Source organism: Melozone crissalis, unplaced genomic scaffold (assembly GCF_028551555.1).
Source record: "Melozone crissalis strain CALT ecotype California unplaced genomic scaffold, PUWL_Pcris_2 ptg000120l_1, whole genome shotgun sequence".
NCBI classification, from domain to species: Eukaryota; Metazoa; Chordata; class Aves; order Passeriformes; family Passerellidae; genus Melozone; species Melozone crissalis.
In genome coordinates this window covers 4095663-4116059 of record NW_026535896.1, presented here as the reverse complement: position 1 = coordinate 4116059, position 20397 = coordinate 4095663, and the positions used below count along the sequence as shown (strand labels likewise).

Here is a 20397-nt window from a genome sequence, read left to right as displayed (position 1 = left end):
CTTCCTGTCACCAGATGTGCTCGCTGCATAGTTTGCCTTGGTGCCTGACAGTGTTAAAAATTGAAGCTCTGTTTTATACATTGTTGGTCGCAGTGGCAAGTTGAGGGGTTTAGACCTAGGTCATTATCAGTTTTATATTTCCTTTTATCAAGCACCCCAAATACATATGAAATGTATTTATTGGGGACTTGGTTTTCTTGAACAGGCTTCCTCACTTCTTCCAAGTTGTCTATGTGTTTCTTTCCTTAGGCTTGATCTTCATAGTGCCTGTGTTTGGGGTTTGTGGGAATTCTCTCGTGCCTCTGCAGCATTATTGCCTGGTTTCTAACGCATAAATCGTAACCATTTCCAAGTACTCGATCAATGTTGTTGGCTTTATCAGAAAGTCTGGTTTTGATGGGTTTGTGTTGTACCATTTGTAAGAGGAAATCCATTAGTTATGGAAGTGATTCTCTGTGTGGACTGCTAACAGCTTCCTCCAGACCCAACTGAACCAATCAACTTGCTAATTTTGAATATAGGCACCCTGTCAAACCACTTAAAACTAAACACACCTCTGTGAAATCACACTTAAAAATGAACAAACCCTGGAAAAAGCACTCTTGCTTCTGGCTTTTGAACAGGTAACTAGATGCTAGCCGGGCTTGCTGTGCTGCGCAGCCTGGCTGGCTCAGATTCTGCCATGCTGAGTTCAGCCGCGGCTGATGGGCCAGGCCGGCTCCCTTTGGCTCCGGCTGAGGGCTGCCGAGCCGTTCCGCTGGCACCGTGGAAAATCTCATGGCTGAGAGCAGAGGCGGCCCTGCAGCCCCACACAGAAAGCAGCCCCGGGGCTGGGATTGACCATGCGGGGGCCAGGAACCAGGTGTGCAGCCAGAGCGGCCCTGCCCTGCAGAGATCACGGGGCCATCCGCAGGCCCGGACGAGATATTAACTGTTCTCAGTGCACAGGTGAAACTTGCAGACACCAATCCTCTCCTGAGTGAGAGAAAAGGAAAGGGTGAGGACACGTAAAGGAAACAACATGGAGACACCAAGGTCAGTGAAGAAAGAGTCAAATCCCAGATGAGAGGAGAATGAGGAGATGCCTTAGTCTTGAGCTAAAATTCTCTTGTAAGGCTATGGTGAAGATATAATTGACACACCAGTTTTGTTTTTTTCCCCTGTAACTCATGGAATGCACTGGGGCGATCTGGGTAGCGTTCTAACCGTGACTATGAGCAGAGGCACCTGTGTTGAAGCAAACAGATGTTGAAGTAGGTGTGATGCAATGAGAAGCTTGAAGAGAGAGAAATGAGAGAGGTGAAAAACCTTGCCCCAGGGATGGAAGAAGAAAACCTCTGTTTGCAGAGATAAAAGAAGAGAACTTTTGTTTCTATACTAGAACAGCTCATCCCTAAAATTGCACCCTAACAAGCTGAAGTGGCCCATGGTGGTGGTTGTGGGGAAACTACCAAAACGTGGTAGGGACTTCATGATTGCAGATTTCTGGGAAGGGGCTAATCATGAAAATTAAAACCACAAGAAAACTGTTTCTTGTGGAAAAGTCTCCATGGCATGGCAGGAGAGACTCCTCTCCCTAAGTAGACTAAAGAAAGATTATTTTAAAAGTGGTAAACTGAGTGAAAATACCAAATTTATCTCTTTATGTTGTCAGTGGGGAAAAGAAAAGTTGTGAGGGCAGAGAAGTGTTCTGAAGGTTTATTTTGATTTTTTAATTATTTTTTCTTTTAATTCTGTTAACAAAGTTCCTTTGAAAGTTCTGAGCCTGCTTTGCTCTCCTTGTAATCTCTATTTTCAAAGCAGAAAATGAGTAATTCTGGTGGGTGTGCTGGCATTTGACCTGCACTAGACCCACTACACCACTACACTGTATTTTACTTCTGAACAACCAGGAAATCCTTTTCCTTCTGCTGGGTAGTGTATGTCAATATGTTACTTAAATCTGGCTTTTGTATTTGTATGAGTACTTGCAGATACTCCAGAAGTCTTTGGAATTATCTTGATACTTGTTTTCACTTGTTTTAAAATAGTGAAAGATGTGCTGAATTCAAAATTCAGATCTAGAATGGTCTGTTAACCCTGGAAGATCTGTTTGGAAGGATGTGCCCTTTCTTAGGTTCAGAGAGAGCTTACTGTCCTTTTGCAGCTTTAGAAATGTTTTCCTAGTCTCAGTTTGTGGCTGGTAGGCTGCTTTGGAGTATCTTTGAATTCTGCAGTGCACAAAAGATAAACAAGAATGGAGAGCTGCAGGGAGACAGTGCAGTGGAGCACATTTAGTGCTGCCAAGAGGAAGAAGTAGGCACTGAGGAAAAAATGCATAAAAAACTGTATAACCAGGAGGTGGAAATGTCCTGGGTTAAGGGTAGGAAAAATCTGGAGCCTGTTGCTGTCACTTCTTGTGAGGGGCAGAGTGGTGTCAGAATGATTTTCCAGAAGCAAACCTCACACTGGGAGGTGGCAGATTCCATGGATTCCACCTTGTTTTCTGGGTGTTGGCAGTGCACATTCACCTTGTGTCTCCTGGTCTTCCACTGCCTATGGGATTCTTTTAAGCTGCACATCCAGGAGGAGTGGTGGCAACTGTGGTGGTTATGATGGTGCCTGGCTCTCCGTGTGGAATTCGTGGTCCCATTTTCAGACATGTCAAGCGCAGCCCGGCCCAGCGCTTTGTTCTGCTGCTGCCACAGCCCAGGAGAGAGTGTGTGAACTGTGTTCTTAAGCTAAACCCTTAACAGTTCTCAATTCATTCCGAAGGCTGCAGTGTCAACAAATCAACATGCGAGGGATGTGGGTGGTACAGTTCAATTTCCATTCACTTTACTTTTCACATGCACTTTTAAGCTCCTCAGTTGATTTTTTGGATTGATAAGTTGCCACATGCAAATTTTCATCCTTGCTCTTAAAGGTCAGGCACACATCAGACTGTGAAACAGGTCCATCTGACTCTAGCTTTTTGCAATGTTTGACCATCTATATAAATGTTTTCCTTGATCCCCAATTATGCAGCACCCTCTTCAGGTCAGGCCTGACCTCACCACTGGACTAAATGTGCTTGGGAGGAGTGATTTGAGCTTGCCCAGAGCTTGAATGTATTGCTCAAAGGAAGGGAGAATACTGCTGCCAATGAGTGGGTGTAGGACAAATGTAATGCCACAGTTGGTTTGAAAGGCACCTTTGTTCTGAAACCAGAGCTGATAAAATATCCTGTCTGCTCCTTTTGCCTATATCTTTTCTAGCAATCAGGAATGATAATCCATTTAATAACGCTGCTACAGGAGATGAATTATGACTATGTTGGGCATATGAGAAATACCAGCTTCAGTGGCATTTTAGTGTTTGCAGTGGAGAGCTGGTTACAGTGAGAGTCAGCTGAATGCTCTCTTACTCCCAGCATTTGCCAAACTCCTGAGAGCACCGTCTGCAGATGGCCAGTTCCAGTGAAGTGTGAGAGCGCTGGTCACAGAATTGGACTGGATGGATCTGTGTCCCCCATTGCCTGCCATGGCAGATCCACCAGTAATAGATATTTATTGAGCAAGGAAAGAACTGGTTCTGTGAAGTGACTGACAGTTTTTGCTTACTCCAACGCATTCTTTTACATCTGCAGGTGATGACACATCTTCATGTGATTGAGGAACGGATGAATCAAAGCTTGTCTCTGCTCTACAAGGTGCCATATGTGGCTGAAGAAATCCAGGATGAGATTGGTGAGTGTCTATGCTGCTGTGTTAAGACTCCCAGGTTTTTATATCCAATGAGCTCCCAAAAGATTTCTCTCTCCTTTGAGGGGGTGCCCTCAACAACAGGCGCTTGGGCTCAGCTCAGGGAAGATACTGTCTGGATGTTACAAAATAACCAGTCAGAATAGCTTGTTCCAAGAATTTTCACTGTCCCTTTCAGATAAAGTCAACAATGTTCAGAATAGCAAAGCTGTCTCTCTAAGGGAGATTTAAAAGATCCATTAAAAAAAAAGCAAATGCGTTCTCCCCTTATGGGTTAGTTACTCTCATCTTGCCAAATCCTCTTGCCACATCAAACCTCTTGGCCCTTATTTGAATGCATTTCTAACCAACGCCTTTACTGAGAATTCCAGATGAAATGCACAAGATAAAATAACCTGGCAGCCCTGAGAGCAGTGTTCCCCTGCAGTCCTGCCTCAGCCTGCTTCAAACCATCTGCCTCTCTCTGTCACTGCCAGGTTTCATGCAGTCTGTGTAATAATTCCTTTTATTCCTTTCAGATGAGCTGCTTCAGGAGCAGCGTGCAGACATGGATCAGTTCACATCCTCCATTTCTGAGTCCCAGGTGGATGTCAGAGTGAGCTCTGAGGAGAGTGAAGAAATTCCCCTGGATGGCAAACCTTTCCACCCGTTCCAGGTGAAAACCTTCCCAGCCTTGCCTGAAAGTGAAGGTATGTGGAACTGAACACTGGGTTTACTGGTGGTTTTCCTTAGACAGTAGGCTCAGCTGGAACAGAAAAAGCTCCAGTCTCTTTGGGTGATGTAGAGTAAAGCAGTCACCCTGACAGGACCCCTCATTCACTGGAGAAGCAGTGCTGCAAGTAATGTCTGCTGAGCTGTTCTAATGATTTTCTTATTCTTCTCTTTGCAGAATTGTCCTCTCTTTTCATTTTGCAGTGAATGTTTTTACAGTGCATCTTGACTCTGGAATTAATTTTCAGTCTAATAAAAGGGTTCTCGTGTAATGTTAAATCTTTGTGCTGTGACCTGTTGAAGGGCTGAAGGAATTCTCTTTCTTTTTTTAAATATGTATATCTATTTTTTTGTATCATTGGATGTTGACAGCTGGTGTGTGTGCGCGTGTATTTATTTTAAAAACGCTTGATCAGAGTCCTGAGCCTAAAGCTGTAGGCTAAAAGCTTTTCCCAGGGTCTGAGTCAGAAATCATGCACAAACCTTTTTTTTCCTTTCTCTCTTAATCTCCTTTCTCTGCTATTTTTGTTTTTGTTTTCCCTCCTGCTAGATCCTCAGCCGGATTTGTACCATCCAATGAAAAAAGGTTGGTTCTAAGCTGCTCCCTCACAGTGCTTTTGATCACACTCCTACCTCCTCCATGTGTCTGATAGCTTCATTTTAGTTCCATACTCACCTTGATTTTCATTTCCCTGCTTTCACTTAGATCAGTCATGTTCACTTTTGCTTGTTTAGGCCTAGTGTTAAAGAAGCCAGGTAGTCTGAGCATCCAACTGTGTGTGTGTTCCTCCCTGATGGGCTCACAAGGGTTTCAGAGTGCCTCGAGTGGCTCTTAGCCCTTGGGGAAGGTGGCCTTAGCCAGTGTCTCAGTGGCGCTTTGCATCTCTCCGTTTGTGACACTTCTCAGATGAAACCCTGCTGTGCTGGTGGGGAATAGTCCAGAGGCTCTTCTGCCTCCTGTGGAACCTGTCCTTGGTGCCCCATGACACCACAAAACACTTCAGGACACAGGCTGTTTCCAGTCCAGATGTCCTTATGGGAGTGCAGCTAGTATTGGACAGATAAATCAGGAGATTCCTCCTCCATGTTTGTGCTTTCCTTGGCATCACCTTCCCACACGTAGCATCTCTCCATACTAGCAAACTGTGTGTGGTTTTACATTTCTCCCTTAACTCAGGATTAATTCTACAGTAGCTCAGTGCCTGGCTAAAAAGCAGCTTTAAGAGCAGCATAGAAATATTAGCATAAAATAATGTCTCTATTAGTGATATGCAGTCAGGGAAGGACCAGTAGAAAAGGGAGGCTCTTGCAGAGTAGTGCTGCATGAGCTGTGTGTGGAGTAAACCCAGTGTTTTAATCTGCCTTTGGTTCCAAATATATTGTGTAGATCTCAAAGGAGAGCAAAAGATTTTGCTAATAACCATTTCATGTGAGCACACGTGGTTTTGTAACTCAGTGAAGACCAAATAGCTTGAAACTCTTCTCATTATCGATCTTTCTCTGAAAATATAAGTCACCTTCATCCCTGGTGTGGAACAGTGTACAGTGTACTGACTGCTCTGGCAGGAATTGGAACAGACTTTAGTTAGATATTGTATTTATTAAATTTTTGGACAATTGCTGTGTTGCCTTGAGGATGATAAATTTGTGCTAGTTCTCCCTGTCTGGGTAAATATAAGAGTCTCTGATGACCCAGGGACAGCAATTGTCCTGCACTTGTTCCTCTTCTCCCTTCCCTTTTCACTGAATTGCTTAAGGACTTTGAGGGAGTATTGGGTTGGTGGAGTTGGGCGGGGGGGGTTTGTGCAGGTGTGTGTTTTTGGATTTTTTTCCCTGTGAGGTATATAATATAAACTGTGCCTTTGAGCTACATAGCACTGGGTCTGTTACTTGGTTCTGCACACTGAGACAAATAGCAGAGCTCAGTGCAGCAGCTGAACTCTCAGCCCTGGAGACTGTGCTGGGTTGGCTCCTGAAACTGGAATAAAGCAGCCGTAGGCCAAAAGCTGATACAGTAGTTCTGTACAAACTATTTGTAGCTGGTTTCTCCTGAAAATCCTAATCATTGGTTCCATAATAACATAACCTGCTTTGACAGTTGAGGGAAGTCAGACTGGCAGTCGTGGCCATGCTTGGAATCTGATTACTGCCTCTAAAGAAAAACATGATGCACTAAAACCTGAGATGCTTCATAGTGAAATGTTATTTCTGTGGCATTTCAAGGCAATACAAACTTGTCACTGTAAAAACTTGCCTTGAAGCCAAGTGGCCTGTCCTTGCAGCTCATCAAAGAAAATGTTGCCAATTCCAGCAGCAGTTGACATGTCTTGGGCACCTTGCAAGCTCAGCAATTTGTGCAGAGTTGGGGGTTTGCAGTCACCAGCAAAGCCTGAAGTGCTATAGTAGAATTTCCCCCATGTCATTGGAAAGATCCACTGCAGGTTTGAGGCTTCACTGTCCTGCTTTTGCACTAGTGCGTCACAGGTCATTGCATTGTCCCCAGCACCAGTGGAACACTGGTGTTCTAACATGCTGTGTTATATCAGGGCAGTTTGCATCAGACTCTCTTACTGATCTGATCTATTTATAAATGCTTTGGATCAAAACAGTTTATGCAGAGCCTTCTGTTAATTGATATTCTTCTCTTGAGCCAGTGCTGGTTCCAGCCTGGAAATGGGGTAGTAGTGTTCTGGTACAAAGGCTGGTGTAGTTCTCTGCTCCTCCCTTGTCCTGGGATTTATTTGTTTTGGGCTTCTGCCAGGTATGGGACAACAGCTCATTACAGAGCCGTGCTGGGTGACCTTGGAATTCAAATTCCCATTCCTGAGGCACTTGCTGATGTGCCTGATTGCAGCAGAATGGGCAATGCTGAAAGCATTCCCTGTGTGCTGGCTCTTGGCAGATGGATGTGTGTCCACTCCTGTTCGGGGTCACAGAGGGGTGTTGGTGGCCTGGGGTGACACCAGCAGCCTTTACTGCACTTACTGTGTGTTATGTCTTGTCTGGAGCTGTCTAACAGAAGCACTTAACTGTACGGTTTGTCTGAATTGACACCTCAGCCTGATTTTGGTGATGAGTCCTGTCTGCTCCTCTCATTGCCACCTCATTTCCCCTCATTAACAGCCCTCCTAATCACTTGTCACTGTAGTTTGTGAGCTGCCATCTGACACAGCAGCATGAGGACAGGTTAATACTCAGCAGTCTGTGCAGTTAAACACACGATCCAAAGCAGCTCTACACAGAGTAGGTGACCCTTCCAAAATGTTCTTAAGGGCTGATGGACTCTCCTTGCTCTTTTGGTGCAGGTTCTGGCATGACTGAGCTGGACGGGCTGATTGGTGCTGAAGAAAAAGTGATTAATAGCAAGAACAAGGTGGATGAAAATGTGGTGAGTTCTCCACCTTTATTTTGTGAAGCTAAACCTGCTGTGGGCACTAATTAATAGCAGTGGCTTGTTTCAATGTCTTGTTCCAGCTCACAGAATGTCAGTGTGTTCATTATCCATATGGTGTGGGGGAGTCAGTTTGGTGACTATTGTAGGCTCTTAATACTGATTAGCATCAGAAGGGTGGGAGGGGAAGGGAAGGGAAGGAGAGAGCTTCAGATCTTTGGCAGTCTGATTCTGAGAACTCTCTGATTCAGGAATGCTTTTCCCAAGCATTTTTGATGTCCCTTTATTTTCACTAGGTTCACTGTCTGAACACACTGAATGCTGGTGTGTTCCATCTGTGTCTCCCACTTTTTTTTCATGGCAAGGGAGGCCTCGCCTTCCTCTGAAGTTGAGCAACCCAGCAGAAGTTGTCTCTACAGTGTCAAGAATTCTCTACGTTCTAGTGACAGCCCTTTGCCTCAGTTCCATGGGTTTAAAAAAACTAAAAAGTCACCTTTTGAATTTCCTTTCAATACTGTTTTAAAGACACAGGTTACATCTTACATAACAGAAATGCTTGGTCCAAAGTTAGCAACTTTTTTTATTGGGGTTTTTTTTTTTTCTCTGGGGCTTTAGTTTGAGATAGTGTGGAGGTAACTAGCTGTGATACTATCTCAATACTGTCTCTGGTGGCTGTATAAGAGTTGGAGAACATTCCATGCTGTTGAGAGCAAAGGGGAGATGGTAAGTGGTCCTGAGCCTTTGCTAGTGTTCATTAAAGGTCTCTTGTTTGTCTTCCTCTTCCTTCTCCTCCTTGTTTTGTGTGGATCCTTCCATAAAACACTTTTGTGGCCGTTTTTAGGTAATTGATGAAACCCTTGATGTGAAGGAGATGATTTTCAACGCAGAGCGTGTCGGAGGGCTGGTGGATGAGCCGGTACGTTTGTGGCTGCTGAATCCAGGGACTGGCAAATTCCTAATGCTGGATTTTGATGACTATTTTTACTGAATTCAGGATTTGGTGCCTGGATGCCTAGGGGCTCATGCAGAGTGAAGTACAGCCCTTCTGTGTAAGGATGTAAACAGTGAACACACATTAGATATTAACTTGACTCCTACTGCAAAAGTGTTTTGTGGGATAGGGAAGTGATGTGGCCAGTGTCTGTCCAGAGCTACTAAGTGGGGAAAGAATTTTGCAGTGGTTATCCTTTTGATGGAATATTTAGAGGTGAAATATGTAGGGGTGGAATACGTAGGGCTGATATATATATACACTGTCTAGTGTATAATCAGTCATATCTCAGTACCACAGATGGTCAAAGACCTTACTAGTGGCCATGGTTTAGGTTGGTGTTCAGCAGTGCATCTCCCTTATTGCTCTTCCTCAACCTGCTCTGTTTTCTTCCCTCCAGGATAATGACAACTCCCTCCGTGATGACTTTGGCTTCAGCAGCAGTGCCCTTATTGGGCTGTTGGTGATTGCTGTTGCCATAGCTACTGTTATAGTCATCAGCTTGGTGATGCTGAGGAAGAGGCAGTATGGGACCATCAGCCATGGAATTGTGGAGGTGAGAAACAGCTCCATAACTGAGGATGAAAATAGTCAGTGTTGAGTCACATGTGTGTGGGGGTAGAGAATGGCAGGAGCTGCCAAGCCATGGAGAGTTCTGCTTCTGGCTGGGTAGGAATTAACTCTGTCCCTGCTGACACCATCATTGCTCGTTCCTCAGTGTGCAGGTGCCAGTCCCTGGTGTGCTGTGCTGGCACCTGCCACTCCAGAGTTGCATTTGCTTATCACTAGGATTTACTTAGGCTTTCCTGGCTGGCTCAGGGTAGGATTTAGCAGTAAATGAGCTTTTCAGGCAATATCTTCAGCAGGGCAGTCAGTCAGTCAATGCACAGCAATTTGTCCTCCTGGCTAATTGACAATTAAGATGATGTGATTGGTGAAATGCTGAAGAGCAGCTCCTCCTTCCTTGCACATTTCTATGACAACTTATAATGGAGCCCAGAGAAAGCCGCTTTTTCCCTTTGCCCCACCCATGCAGGAGATCATAACAACCTCTTCAATGAGAGAAGTGGGTCCCTGACTTGCAGTGTTGACTGAGCAATGACAGATTTGTGAGAACATCCCCACAGGGGATTGGGTGGGCAGGAGGCATCAGCTCTTGAACAAGCAATTCTATTCAAATTACCTTTTGCAGTTTACGTTTTTTTCCGTTTACTGCTCACCATGGTATTCCCTCAGTGTTTGTCTGTTGCCTCTTGTTTTGTGGAATCAATCCTGGAAGTGTCTCCTTGACCAGTATCATGTGTTTTTTCCAAAGGTTGACCCGATGCTCACCCCTGAGGAGCGGCATCTGAGCAAGATGCAAAACCATGGCTATGAGAATCCCACTTACAAATACCTGGAGCAGATGCAGATATAAAAGAGATGAAGGTGTAATAGCCCCGATGGGAAGAGGTGCGGGGCGAAGGGCCAAAGTGGTTCAGTGTTTTGGATCAACTACTGACCAACAGTTGCTTCAAGAGGACTTCATCTTACATTCAGAACTCCTGGATCATTAAGACTATAATTACTACTGTAGAGTTGCAATTTCCATTCTTTAAAATGGGTGAAGAAATGATAATATAACAATATGATATATAAATCTCCTTAAATGGGAAAAATTGATCTATTGCAGATATTTGACTGAGATGTAGTTTTCTTTTTTTTTTTTAATAATCTGAAAAATACCAGTTCTGTTGTACTGTTGTCTGATACAAGCTCTATATATATAAAAATGGGAAATGTTGATTTTTATTTCTGATAGACCACCTGTATATTGAGGGTCGTTTGTACCAGCCCACCTTCAAAAAAGGAGACAGTTGTGGCTCTTTGGTCATTTTGGCTTTTGTATATAAAGCATTATTCTTTTCCTTTTTTTTTTTTTAAGTGAATTTCACTGGGACTTGCAAAGAGATTAATTTAGGGATAGAAGCTATTACAGCATAAGCAAAGAAGCAATTGGGAATGGTAACTAACAGAATTCCCTATAATGAGACAAAAAAAGAAAAAGAGAAAAAAAAAAAGGAAAAAAAACCCCCATCTTCATATGCCAGTGGTGTGCACCCTGCTGCTCAGCAGCTCGGGCTCTAGGAATCAAGACTCCCTGGAGGCAAGGAGTTAAAAGGCTTCTAGCATCTCTGTTTATAGTTATTCTAGTAGAATGTTAGAACATGGTTTGTGCATACTTGGGTCTGCACATTCCCCTTTGAGATTCAGTTCTGCTCTAGAGTTGGAAGTTCTGGTATTGAATTGAAATCTCTGTTCTCAGCCAGTTTCCTTCAGTACTCACCTGGCATTAACAGCCCCCTCTTGCTACTACTTTCTGATTTCCCCAGCTCTCCTGCCTCACCAACATGGTAAGTAGTTAAGAGCCACAGGTTTTTGAGCCTTTGCATCTCCCTGGGTGATGTTGGGCCAGAAATGACAAATCACTGCAATAACTGGGACCTTGGGAGCTGACAAACACAGAGAGGTCTCTTTGCTGGGGATGGAAGACAGTGACATGTTGGGAAAGGGATGCTGCCTACTTTAAGGGAAATAGGATGCATAGGCCCCAAGAAGAACAAAAGGGGCATTTTTCCATTCACCATCATCATGTCTTTGTAATGCTTGTATAGTTGGTGTTAATGCTCACAGCTTTTTTGAATCTGGGGGTTCTGGTAACCTGTGGTGTATTTTTTCTATTTTTCCTGTGACTTTATTTTTTCTTCCCCTTTCCGTGTTTCTTCCCACTATGCACAGATTTACCTGCAAACTCCTTAGTGTGGTCTGTGGGGAATGTACAAAGTTTAAACACATCAATAAACACTTTAACTTCCAGATTGCTGCTTCTCTTTATTCATGGGCTCGCTCTAATTCCCTGTCCTCCCACTCTCTCCTGCCAAACTCACAAAACCTTTCCCTGACAGTGAGAAAGACTGTACAGGTTCTGATGTATAACCATACCTGGAGTCTTTTGTGGTATTTCCAGATCCTGATAACATTTCTGGAGTGGAGGAGGCAGGATGCTAAACAAACAGCTGGATCCTGAGAAGCGTTAAAGCAGCTGCTGGAGTGCAGGTTGGGGAGAGCTGGGCTGGGGCTGCCTCTGGCTGCTTTTGGAAGATGCTGTGGATGGTTCTCCCCATTCCCAGGATGCAGGTGGCTGCTGGCACACTCTGTGGGAGCAAGCAGAGCAAGGCTCTCTGCGGTGACGAGCTGTTGTGTCCCTGGCCATCCACCTGCACTTCCTTGAGAGCCACAGGGACGCTGTGCTGCCTGTGTGCTCAAAGCCTGTGACATGCACAGGCCTCAGGAATGGGACTGGGCAGAAGGACAGCAGGAAACCTTAGAATTCCTAGATACGAGGGCATGGATAAAGACCTCACAATGACACAGTTTCTGTGGTTGCCTCTGGTGGATGGCCAGATCTGAAATAATTGAAGTCATAGAGCCCAGGGCAAGAATCAGCTAATTAAGGTTAGCGCTCACTGAATTGCGGCTGCTGTTTTATGAGGGGAAATAACTGTTTGGTTTAAGTCTCTCTTCCAGAACATTTAAAACTAACAGCCTGTAAAGCTCAAAGCTATTTCTGGTCCCATGTGTCATTCCTCTCTATTCTCCTTTGAGGTGTGACCTCAAGCACATATTCCTACTGTCTCATCTCAGTGAAATGTTCTAAGAGTCACTGTCACTTGAATGTCATTTTAGAGGTCAATAGACAGAATTAATTTTCCTCCATATTGATCTATGCAGTTGCCAGTAGGTCTGGAGGAAGAGAGGGAGAGGAGGAAACAAGAAGGTTTAGCAATTTGGAACAGGAAGCACTTGCTTGTCCTGTTTCTCCTTAAACATGGGCTCCTTGGCTCCACTGAAACCTCCATATTCTGGTTAAATTATTCAGACACTGAGGAAAGAGCAGATGCTGTCCTAGAAAATGCCTTCTGTTGGCTTGTCACAACTACTTGGGAAAGGGTTTTGATTTTAAACTAAATTTAATTTAAATGATGCCAAAGCATATCTGCAGCCCAGTGCCATTCTTGAACTGCGCCCTCAGGTAGGGTGACCTGCAAGTGAAACAAATTACAGAGGCTGCAGACTGAGTTCCAGAATTGAATTTGGGTATCAGATTTTTCCTTTGATAAATTCTATTAGTTCTGCAAAATAAATACATCAGGCTGGAATCAAAGTCTGTTAGTTCCATGCTTTGGGGCAGACTGCCAAGCACTTGGGATCAATTCTTTAGGATGGATTTTGACCACAGTTTCTGAAAAGTCATGCTGAAATTTAGCTGCTTGAAGATGGATGCTAAGGCATGTCCCAAGAGTTCCTGGTTTTAGCTGTGCAAGCAGAGGGGCTGATCCCAGCAAAGAGGCAATGAGGTAGTTTGGGAAAATATCAGCAGTTTCATGGCAATGAGATGCTTAAAATTAGATTAGTCAGAGCACAGTGGAGCAGTTGGCTGAGGGAAGACTTGTAGCATGTGGAGAGCTGCATTTCAATAGAAACACTGATTTTAAAGAAAAAGTGCTTCAAGAGGAAGCACTTTTTTTTCCTCACTCTCAGGTGAGGAAACAGGATGTTTGAGAAGGGTCTTTGAGAAGGGAATGCCGAGCAGAGGAAGTGCTGGGTCAGTTTGTCTCCTTTCTCCTGAAGCTGTTTGTAGCATTCCTGCAAGGGCAGAGTGATGAATGTCGGTGCATCAGGACTGTGATGTGCACAGGAACAAGTGGATGGAACGTGGGTGGATTGATTTTACCAGCCTTACTTGTCTCTGATGTGCAGAGCAACTCTTGTGTGAAGTGTGGTTTTGATCATTCAGCCCTGGCCCACAGAAGAGATTAAAAGGTGCCCACGATGAGCTGAAGCAGGTGGTGATGCAGTGCCTGGAGCCTTTCCCTGTTGCCCCATCAAAAGGTGACATTCATCTGATGGAGCACATAAACCCTCCTAATCCTTTGACCTGGGGTGTTTCAGGTAGATGTTTGAGAGCTGCAACTCTCAAGGTGAGGTGTCCTTTTGGTCCAGACTGAGTGGCGCTTAAAATTGGTGCCACCACACAGGAATTTGGGTGGTCTCCAGAGCAGGTGCAACTCAGTCAGTGGCATCAGTGGCTTTGTTGTGGTGAAAAAGGCTGCCAGATATGTACAGCAAGGGCAACAGTGATGAGCCAGAAAAAGACAGTTTTTATAGGACATAGTAGAGTAAGGTAGGGAAAGCAAGGGTGAGTGAGCTGCTCCTGCTTTCAGGTCTCGGTGGGACCACATGCAGATCACCTGGCTGTGATCCTTAGCAGCACTGTGGGATGGAACTCTCGGGGAACTGGAAAGCAGCAGGCTCAAAAGCTGTTTCTCCAGTGCAGAAGTCACAGCATTCTTAACCTTCTGGGTGCCTCTCCATAAATTCACAGTTTGATCTCAGCAGGCACTGGTAGCTTTGCTGCAGAGGCAGGGGGAAGATTCTGCTGAGCACAGCACCTGATAGAGGTGAGGGTTTAATTCATGTACATGTGGTTCCACCGGAGCGAGTGGGTTAAACACGGGAGCATTTTGCTGTGTTTACCAGTGACCTGTGTGGAGGCTGTGCTTTGTAGCAGGAGCACTTAACCCCTGGACTGGAGGCTTTCTGTGTGTGCTGCCAGGATGAGTTTATAAAAAAATTTATTTCCAGCAGCACTGGGTTCCTGAGAGCAATTTGAGAACAGGCTGTGGGCTGAACAAGCTGGTTATTTAATACCATCAGTCTCTGGATGGCATCAGGGAGGTTCAGAGTCTGAACAGACTCTGGTGCTTGGAGTGTGGGGCTGAAGGTGGTGGGAGGGACTGGGCCTGAGGGAAGTGTCCCATCTCCCCAAAACCTTGCCATGATGTGTGTCAGTGGGAGGAGGTGAAGACCCTTAAGAGGATGAGGTGATGGGGCAGAGTCTGTGGAACTTTATACCTGAATTGCTGTATCTGCTGTGAAACAGCTTGGGGATATCCCAGTTTTCTGAATGCTCCTTCATCCTCCCATGTTAAAGCTTCATGGAGCTCTGGGTCCCACAGCCAGAGGGGGACCCAGAGTTCTGTTTCCATACCTTAGATTTCCCTGTATAAGCCCTGAATGTGAGAGCAGAAAGAGCAAGGGGAGTCAGTTTACCTGCGAATGATCCTCCCGACATCCTCAACATCCTTGCAGTCTCCACAGCAACATCTGTCCTCTGGATCTGGGCTGGAGGCCACTCTGGAGGCAGGAACTTCTCAGGAGTGTCTCACCTGTTCCATGGGAGAGCAAGGATCTTCCTCCTCCTCACCTGTTCCCTGGGAACATTCCCTGGCAGGGAGAACATCAATTCTCTCCTCTGTGTCCCTGCCTGCATACCAGGTGCTTTTCTCTGCCTGACTGTGCAGCAGGAAGTGAAATCCCTGAGAATGTGTTCACTCTTGGCTTCGAACTTCCTGCTCATCCCATGTGTGTGTGGCTGTGAAGAATCTCTCCCTGTAAAACATATTGCTCTGATGTTGAAGAGGCTGAGGGTGCTTCTGTTCTGGTGCTCTAGAAAGCGTCAGTGAGGGGTAAGGGAGATGCAGATGGGTTGATTGGGATTTAATATCCCTTCTGGATGCCATCATAGCAGCTGTCTGGTGTATCCTCCTGCAAGGTCTCTGAGAGGAAGGGCTCTGTCTATGGCAAGCTCAAGAAAGAGGGAAACTGGTCTCTTGGATGGTGCCAGGGTGGATTTATTTTTTTAGCTGAAAGCACAGGCACTTCAGAGAAAACACCTGCAGGGAGAAAGTGGTGTAAAGGCTTCTGAGCAGAGGGACTGGCTCCCTCAGCTGCTCCCTGGGTGGCTGCTAGAATGGGGACTCGGCACAGGGCTGCCATCCTGGAGCTGGGCTTGGTGCTCCCAGGGTGTTTGCAAACATCTGGCAGAGGACCTGTTCTTAGAGCAACCTTATAGAGGTCCTACAGATTGGGCTTTTGGTGCTGCTGCCTGGGTTTGCAGGGTGTGTGTGTGAAAGGGAGAGGATGGGCTGTTCTCCTGTGGGCTGACCAGGGCCTCTGCTTCCCACAGTGGAGAACAGAGTGGGGCTGGTTCTGCACTGCCTCACCAAATGCAGAGTGAGCAATAATTGTTTTCTCAGCGTGGTGCTCCAGCAGGGAATAATCCTGCAGCTGGAGCAGGCTCATGCAGAAGTGAAGGCTGGAAGGAACTCCTGGAGGATATCACACTGAATTCCCAGCTTGGGTCAGAGCAGGTCTCTGGGTAGTCAAATATAACACTGCCTTTTTCAGCAGCAGCTCTCCTGCCTGTATCCATGGGTTTTGGGGCAGGAAAAACTGTGATTATCTGAGGCCAGGGAAGTCTAAAGGGGGATCTTTACACTGAGAGCAGGTCACAGGGAAATACCACCCTTTATTCCTACTCTAGGCAAACTTATTTGTGTGCAGCCCTTTATCTGGGGCTTAGCCCTTGCTGTGCACCTTTTGGGATCACTTTTTTGGATGCAACAGGATCATCTGTTTTAGATTTTGTGTTATCCTGTGAAGATGCAATTATGGACATGCGTTTTCAGCAGGCACGAGGAAGGAAACATTCCTTATGGCCATGTGAGTATTTGGATACTGGAAAAGAAATAAACTGCAGGTAAAGTAATGATCCAGCCATTCTCTACTGGGATGAATTCCTGTCGCAGACATCTTTTTGTGAAAATCTTTTCTTTAGGATTTTTCCTGCTGAAGCTGAGAAGTTTCAGCAACAAATGTAAACAATTATTATCTGCTGCTGTGGAATGCAACAGGTCCACCTGTGATTGGCCCCTCTTGGATGTATACAATTAATGGCTAATCAAGACGGAGCTATCTCAGAGTCCGAGAGAGCTGCCTTTTGTTATCATTCTTTTCTTTTCTATTCTTAGCTTAGCCTTCTGAGGAACCTTTTCCTTTCTATTTCTTTTTAGTATAGTTATAATGTAATATATATATATAAAATAAAATAATAAATCAAGCCTTCTGATCATGGAGTCAACATTCTCGTCTCTCTCTTCACCTGAAAACCCCTGTGACCATGGTCACAAATTCCCAGTGGTTTGAGGTTTTTTAAGAGCTGAATTTTGGATTTACCCCTTGCTGGTGACACAAGTAAACTACTGGAGATCACTCCAGCTACTGAGAATCAAGAACTAGACTGGGACTATCCCAAGGCTTGGTCACAGATCCAGCCTTCAGTTATTTCAGTTACTTCATTAATAATCCTTTTTGTACAGATTATGTGTTTAGTTCCTTTCTCTGCTCGTAGTTCTGGGAATGTTGTCTGTATTGCCTTTTGCTAATTGCTTTCTCCTTGCTTTGAAGAGTGAACACCAAAACCAGCTTTTTGGGTTGAACTTGAAGCATCCTTTGTTTTCCAGGATGATGCATTAAGAACTACAAGCCACGGATGAGAAAAGCCCTTGTAACATAATTCCAGGCCTATTTGCTCAAGTTTATTTTTAAAAAAGCAGAGAACACTTGAATTTCCAACAGCCCAGTTTGTGCTCTGAATTACACTCTGGGTTTAGGTGGTGCATTTATTCCTGTGCTGTCAGTTGATATTTTTTCAAGACACTGGGTATTTGACAATGTTCAACCGTTCTTTACTTTTACAGACTATACATATATGTGTATATATACATATATAAACTATATACAGCGTGAGATGTATATAGTTTATATATATACATCCGCCACAACACTTTACTGGTATATTTGGAATATCTTGCTGAAAAAAGGAGCTTCAGCATGGAAATCAATGGTGATTTTTTCTGATTAAGTGCTGCAGCCTGAATTGGTGCTAATAAAGTCCAGGGTAAGGAAGCAAAAAGGGCCTTTGCACGGTATCCACAGATGTTTAATTCAGCCACCCAGTAAGATGCTCAGGGTCCCAGGCACTCTCCTGGAGCTCCCAGGGTCTCTCTGCCCAGAGCAGGGGTTGGACAGCGGCACTGGGGCAGAACAAAGCCAAGGGAAAATGAGGGAATGGGGAGGGATGGCTCAGAGACACAGGAACAGGAGCCAGTGGGGTCTTAACAGCTTTTTGAGGGAAGCTTCTTGTGTCTCCCTAACCAAGGGGATGCCCCTCAGGATCTCTACAATTAAGGACCCACATTTTGGCTCATTTGAAAGAATTTTTGATATTCTGTGTTTTTGGATGTCTAACAAACTAGAGGACCACACTTCCAGGTAGCTGGTGTGTTACTTCTTCTCCTGGGGGGGGAGGCTTTTTTTTGAATGTATAAATTCTAGGGGAGGGGGGAGCTGCAATTTTCATTTTTACAGCAGTAAACACCAGGGCAGAAACTATCTCAGTGCTTTGGATTTTGGCTGGGGTGAAACAAGTCGGAGGGGACCTGATGGTGTTTGGAGTTTTTCTTTAATATTTAAATATACTTTCATTTTAAAAATAAAAAGTAGAAGTGAATATAAAATAGCTGAAAAAACCCTCAAAGATAAAAAGGTGAAAATTAAAGTAAATAACTGTCTTGATTTGATGCTGGCACAATGCCAGTGCCCCCATGAAAATATATTCTCCCTAGTGCCTGCTGTGAGATGTGACCAGAAATAGGGCAAAGCAGGCTCCAGCTTAGGAATAAAGGAAAAAAAAAACTTTATTAACTTACAATATATAAAAGAAACACACAGAACTCAGGATGAAAACCTTCCAAAACCATTCCTCCTCCCAGTTTCCAGCACCACGCTAAACAGAACCTTAGATTCTCAATCCAGTTACCACTCCTCAGATCACTGACTCTCAGACCATCACCACCCTTTAGATAATCAATTCTCAGTTCATCAAGAAGAGCGGAGTCCCTCTTGGGCCATAGGCTTCCCCTGGAAACACAGTTCAGACCTCGTGTGTTTCCGTGTCACTCGTGGCACCGCCCGGAGATCATTTCCCATGGTGGCATCTTCCTTCCATGCCCAGTGCTCTCACCACTGCACATGGCCCTGAGCAGCTTCTAGAGTTCCCCTTTAAGGATGCTTTGCCCAGTTCCAAAGAAAGCACAGTCTCTCACCTTCAGGACACCTGTCCCTCCCCAGATTCACCCCCTGCGGCTGAGGGGTCTTGAGAACAAAGATCTTCTTCTTCCCTGAACACAGAGGGCACCACCACCCTCCTCACCCGTTGTCTCTGTTCACGCACTCCTTCACATAACATCACTGCACTCTCTTGGCTCCGAGCCATTGCCTCCCCTTAAATGCAGTCTCTGTGTCACAGGAAAAATGGTTCTGTCCATGGCTGTACAAGAAAAGTCCAGCCAAAGGCCACTCCATCATCTCCTCCCACCTAAGGTTCTTCTCAACTTCTCTCGTGGCCATTTCCTCTTATCTCTATCTCTCTCCTCATTCAAATCCAGGAGGATCAGCATTTGTAAGGTTTCCATCATTCAAGAAAGGGTTAAAAATCTCAGTCTCTGCCTGTCCAGAACTCCCATGGCTGCCCTGTTGAGCACCTTCTCACCGCACGCCCCTTCTCCTTCTCGGCCGGCCGTGCTATCCAATTTCAAGGTGGCACAGGCACAGGCACCAGCTCTCTCTCTCTCTGTGTCTCAGGGGCCGGGGGCTGCCCGATGCCTCTCAGTGCTCCTCCACCCTTCCATCCTGCAGGGCCCTTCACCTCCCCTCTCTGCCCCAGGCCCGGCTCCCCTCACCCGGCCCCGTGGCTTCCCCTCCCGCACCCAGCCCAGAGCCGGGCAGGGCAGCTCCGAACCTTTCAGCGCCGGAACCAAGAGAGCTTCCCCTGGGAGCTCCCTGCTTTTAACCCGCTGTGTGCTCAGAGGTGCATCCATGTCCTCCTTGGCCGCACCTGGTGCCAATATTTGAATCTGAGCACCTATTGGTTTGACCACAGCATCCCAAAAAACTCACTTCCTTTTCAAACCAGGACAATAACAATAAGTTAAAACAAAAGTAAGCAAACCTTTAAACAAAAACTAAAAGTAAAGCAAAAATTACTTTAGTTTTACTTTTAATTTTTAAATTATTTTAAGGGTGTTGCGTTTTGCTTGAACAAAGATCCCATGCGCTTGGTCTAAATCATCTTTTATTGTGAAGCTTCTCCTCTTCCAATTAAACACAAAACGGAGAACAAACATTCTCTACCCAAAGAAGAACAGGAATTTCTTTGCCCACAAAACAGCTTTACAGTCATGTTTACACATCCAGTGCTGTCTGAGCTCTGGGGCTCCAGCTCTGCTGTTAAAGCTGGTCTAAAGTATAAAACTGGTTTCTGCAGAAGCTCAATCAAGTAATCCATGTGCTGAACTGATAATTTAATTAACCAATTGGTTAATTAAACTCTACAGCTTTGCCTTCAGGAGTGAAGCTGGGAACTGCATCTCCAGTTCTTATTTTGCCATTTAAATCCGAATTTTACCTGGAATTTGCCACAGAACATCAGGAAACTTAGCCTGTACACAGTAACTTAGTTTTCCTTAAGTCAGTAATTAAAACCAGTGGCTGAGCATCTTCCATTCTTTATTGGATCCCTAGGAAATACAAGGATTTTGGGCCAACTCCTCCTTTCTGGTCCCAACTTCCAAAGGCTT

The 20397-nt window shown here is 45.1% G+C and overlaps 1 protein-coding gene across 3 annotated transcripts in view; it reads left to right on the top strand.

Moving 5' to 3' along the window:
* Positions 1–11671, top strand: part of APLP2 (amyloid beta precursor like protein 2) — a 49079-nt gene extending 37408 nt beyond the window's left edge. For 2 of the 3 annotated variants that reach the window (XM_054292913.1, XM_054292911.1), the window contains 7 exons: positions 3608–3707; positions 4241–4411; positions 4984–5019; positions 7739–7821; positions 8666–8740; positions 9216–9371; positions 10131–11671. In XM_054292913.1, the coding sequence (XP_054148888.1) occupies positions 3608–3707; positions 4241–4411; positions 4984–5019; positions 7739–7821; positions 8666–8740; positions 9216–9371; positions 10131–10232 (723 nt within the window). In that variant the 3' untranslated portion in view covers positions 10233–11671. The remainder of the gene's footprint in view (positions 1–3607; positions 3708–4240; positions 4412–4983; positions 5020–7738; positions 7822–8665; positions 8741–9215; positions 9372–10130) is intronic. The other variant, XM_054292912.1, reaches the window with a different exon arrangement.
* The last annotated feature ends 8726 nt before the right edge of the window (positions 11672–20397 follow it).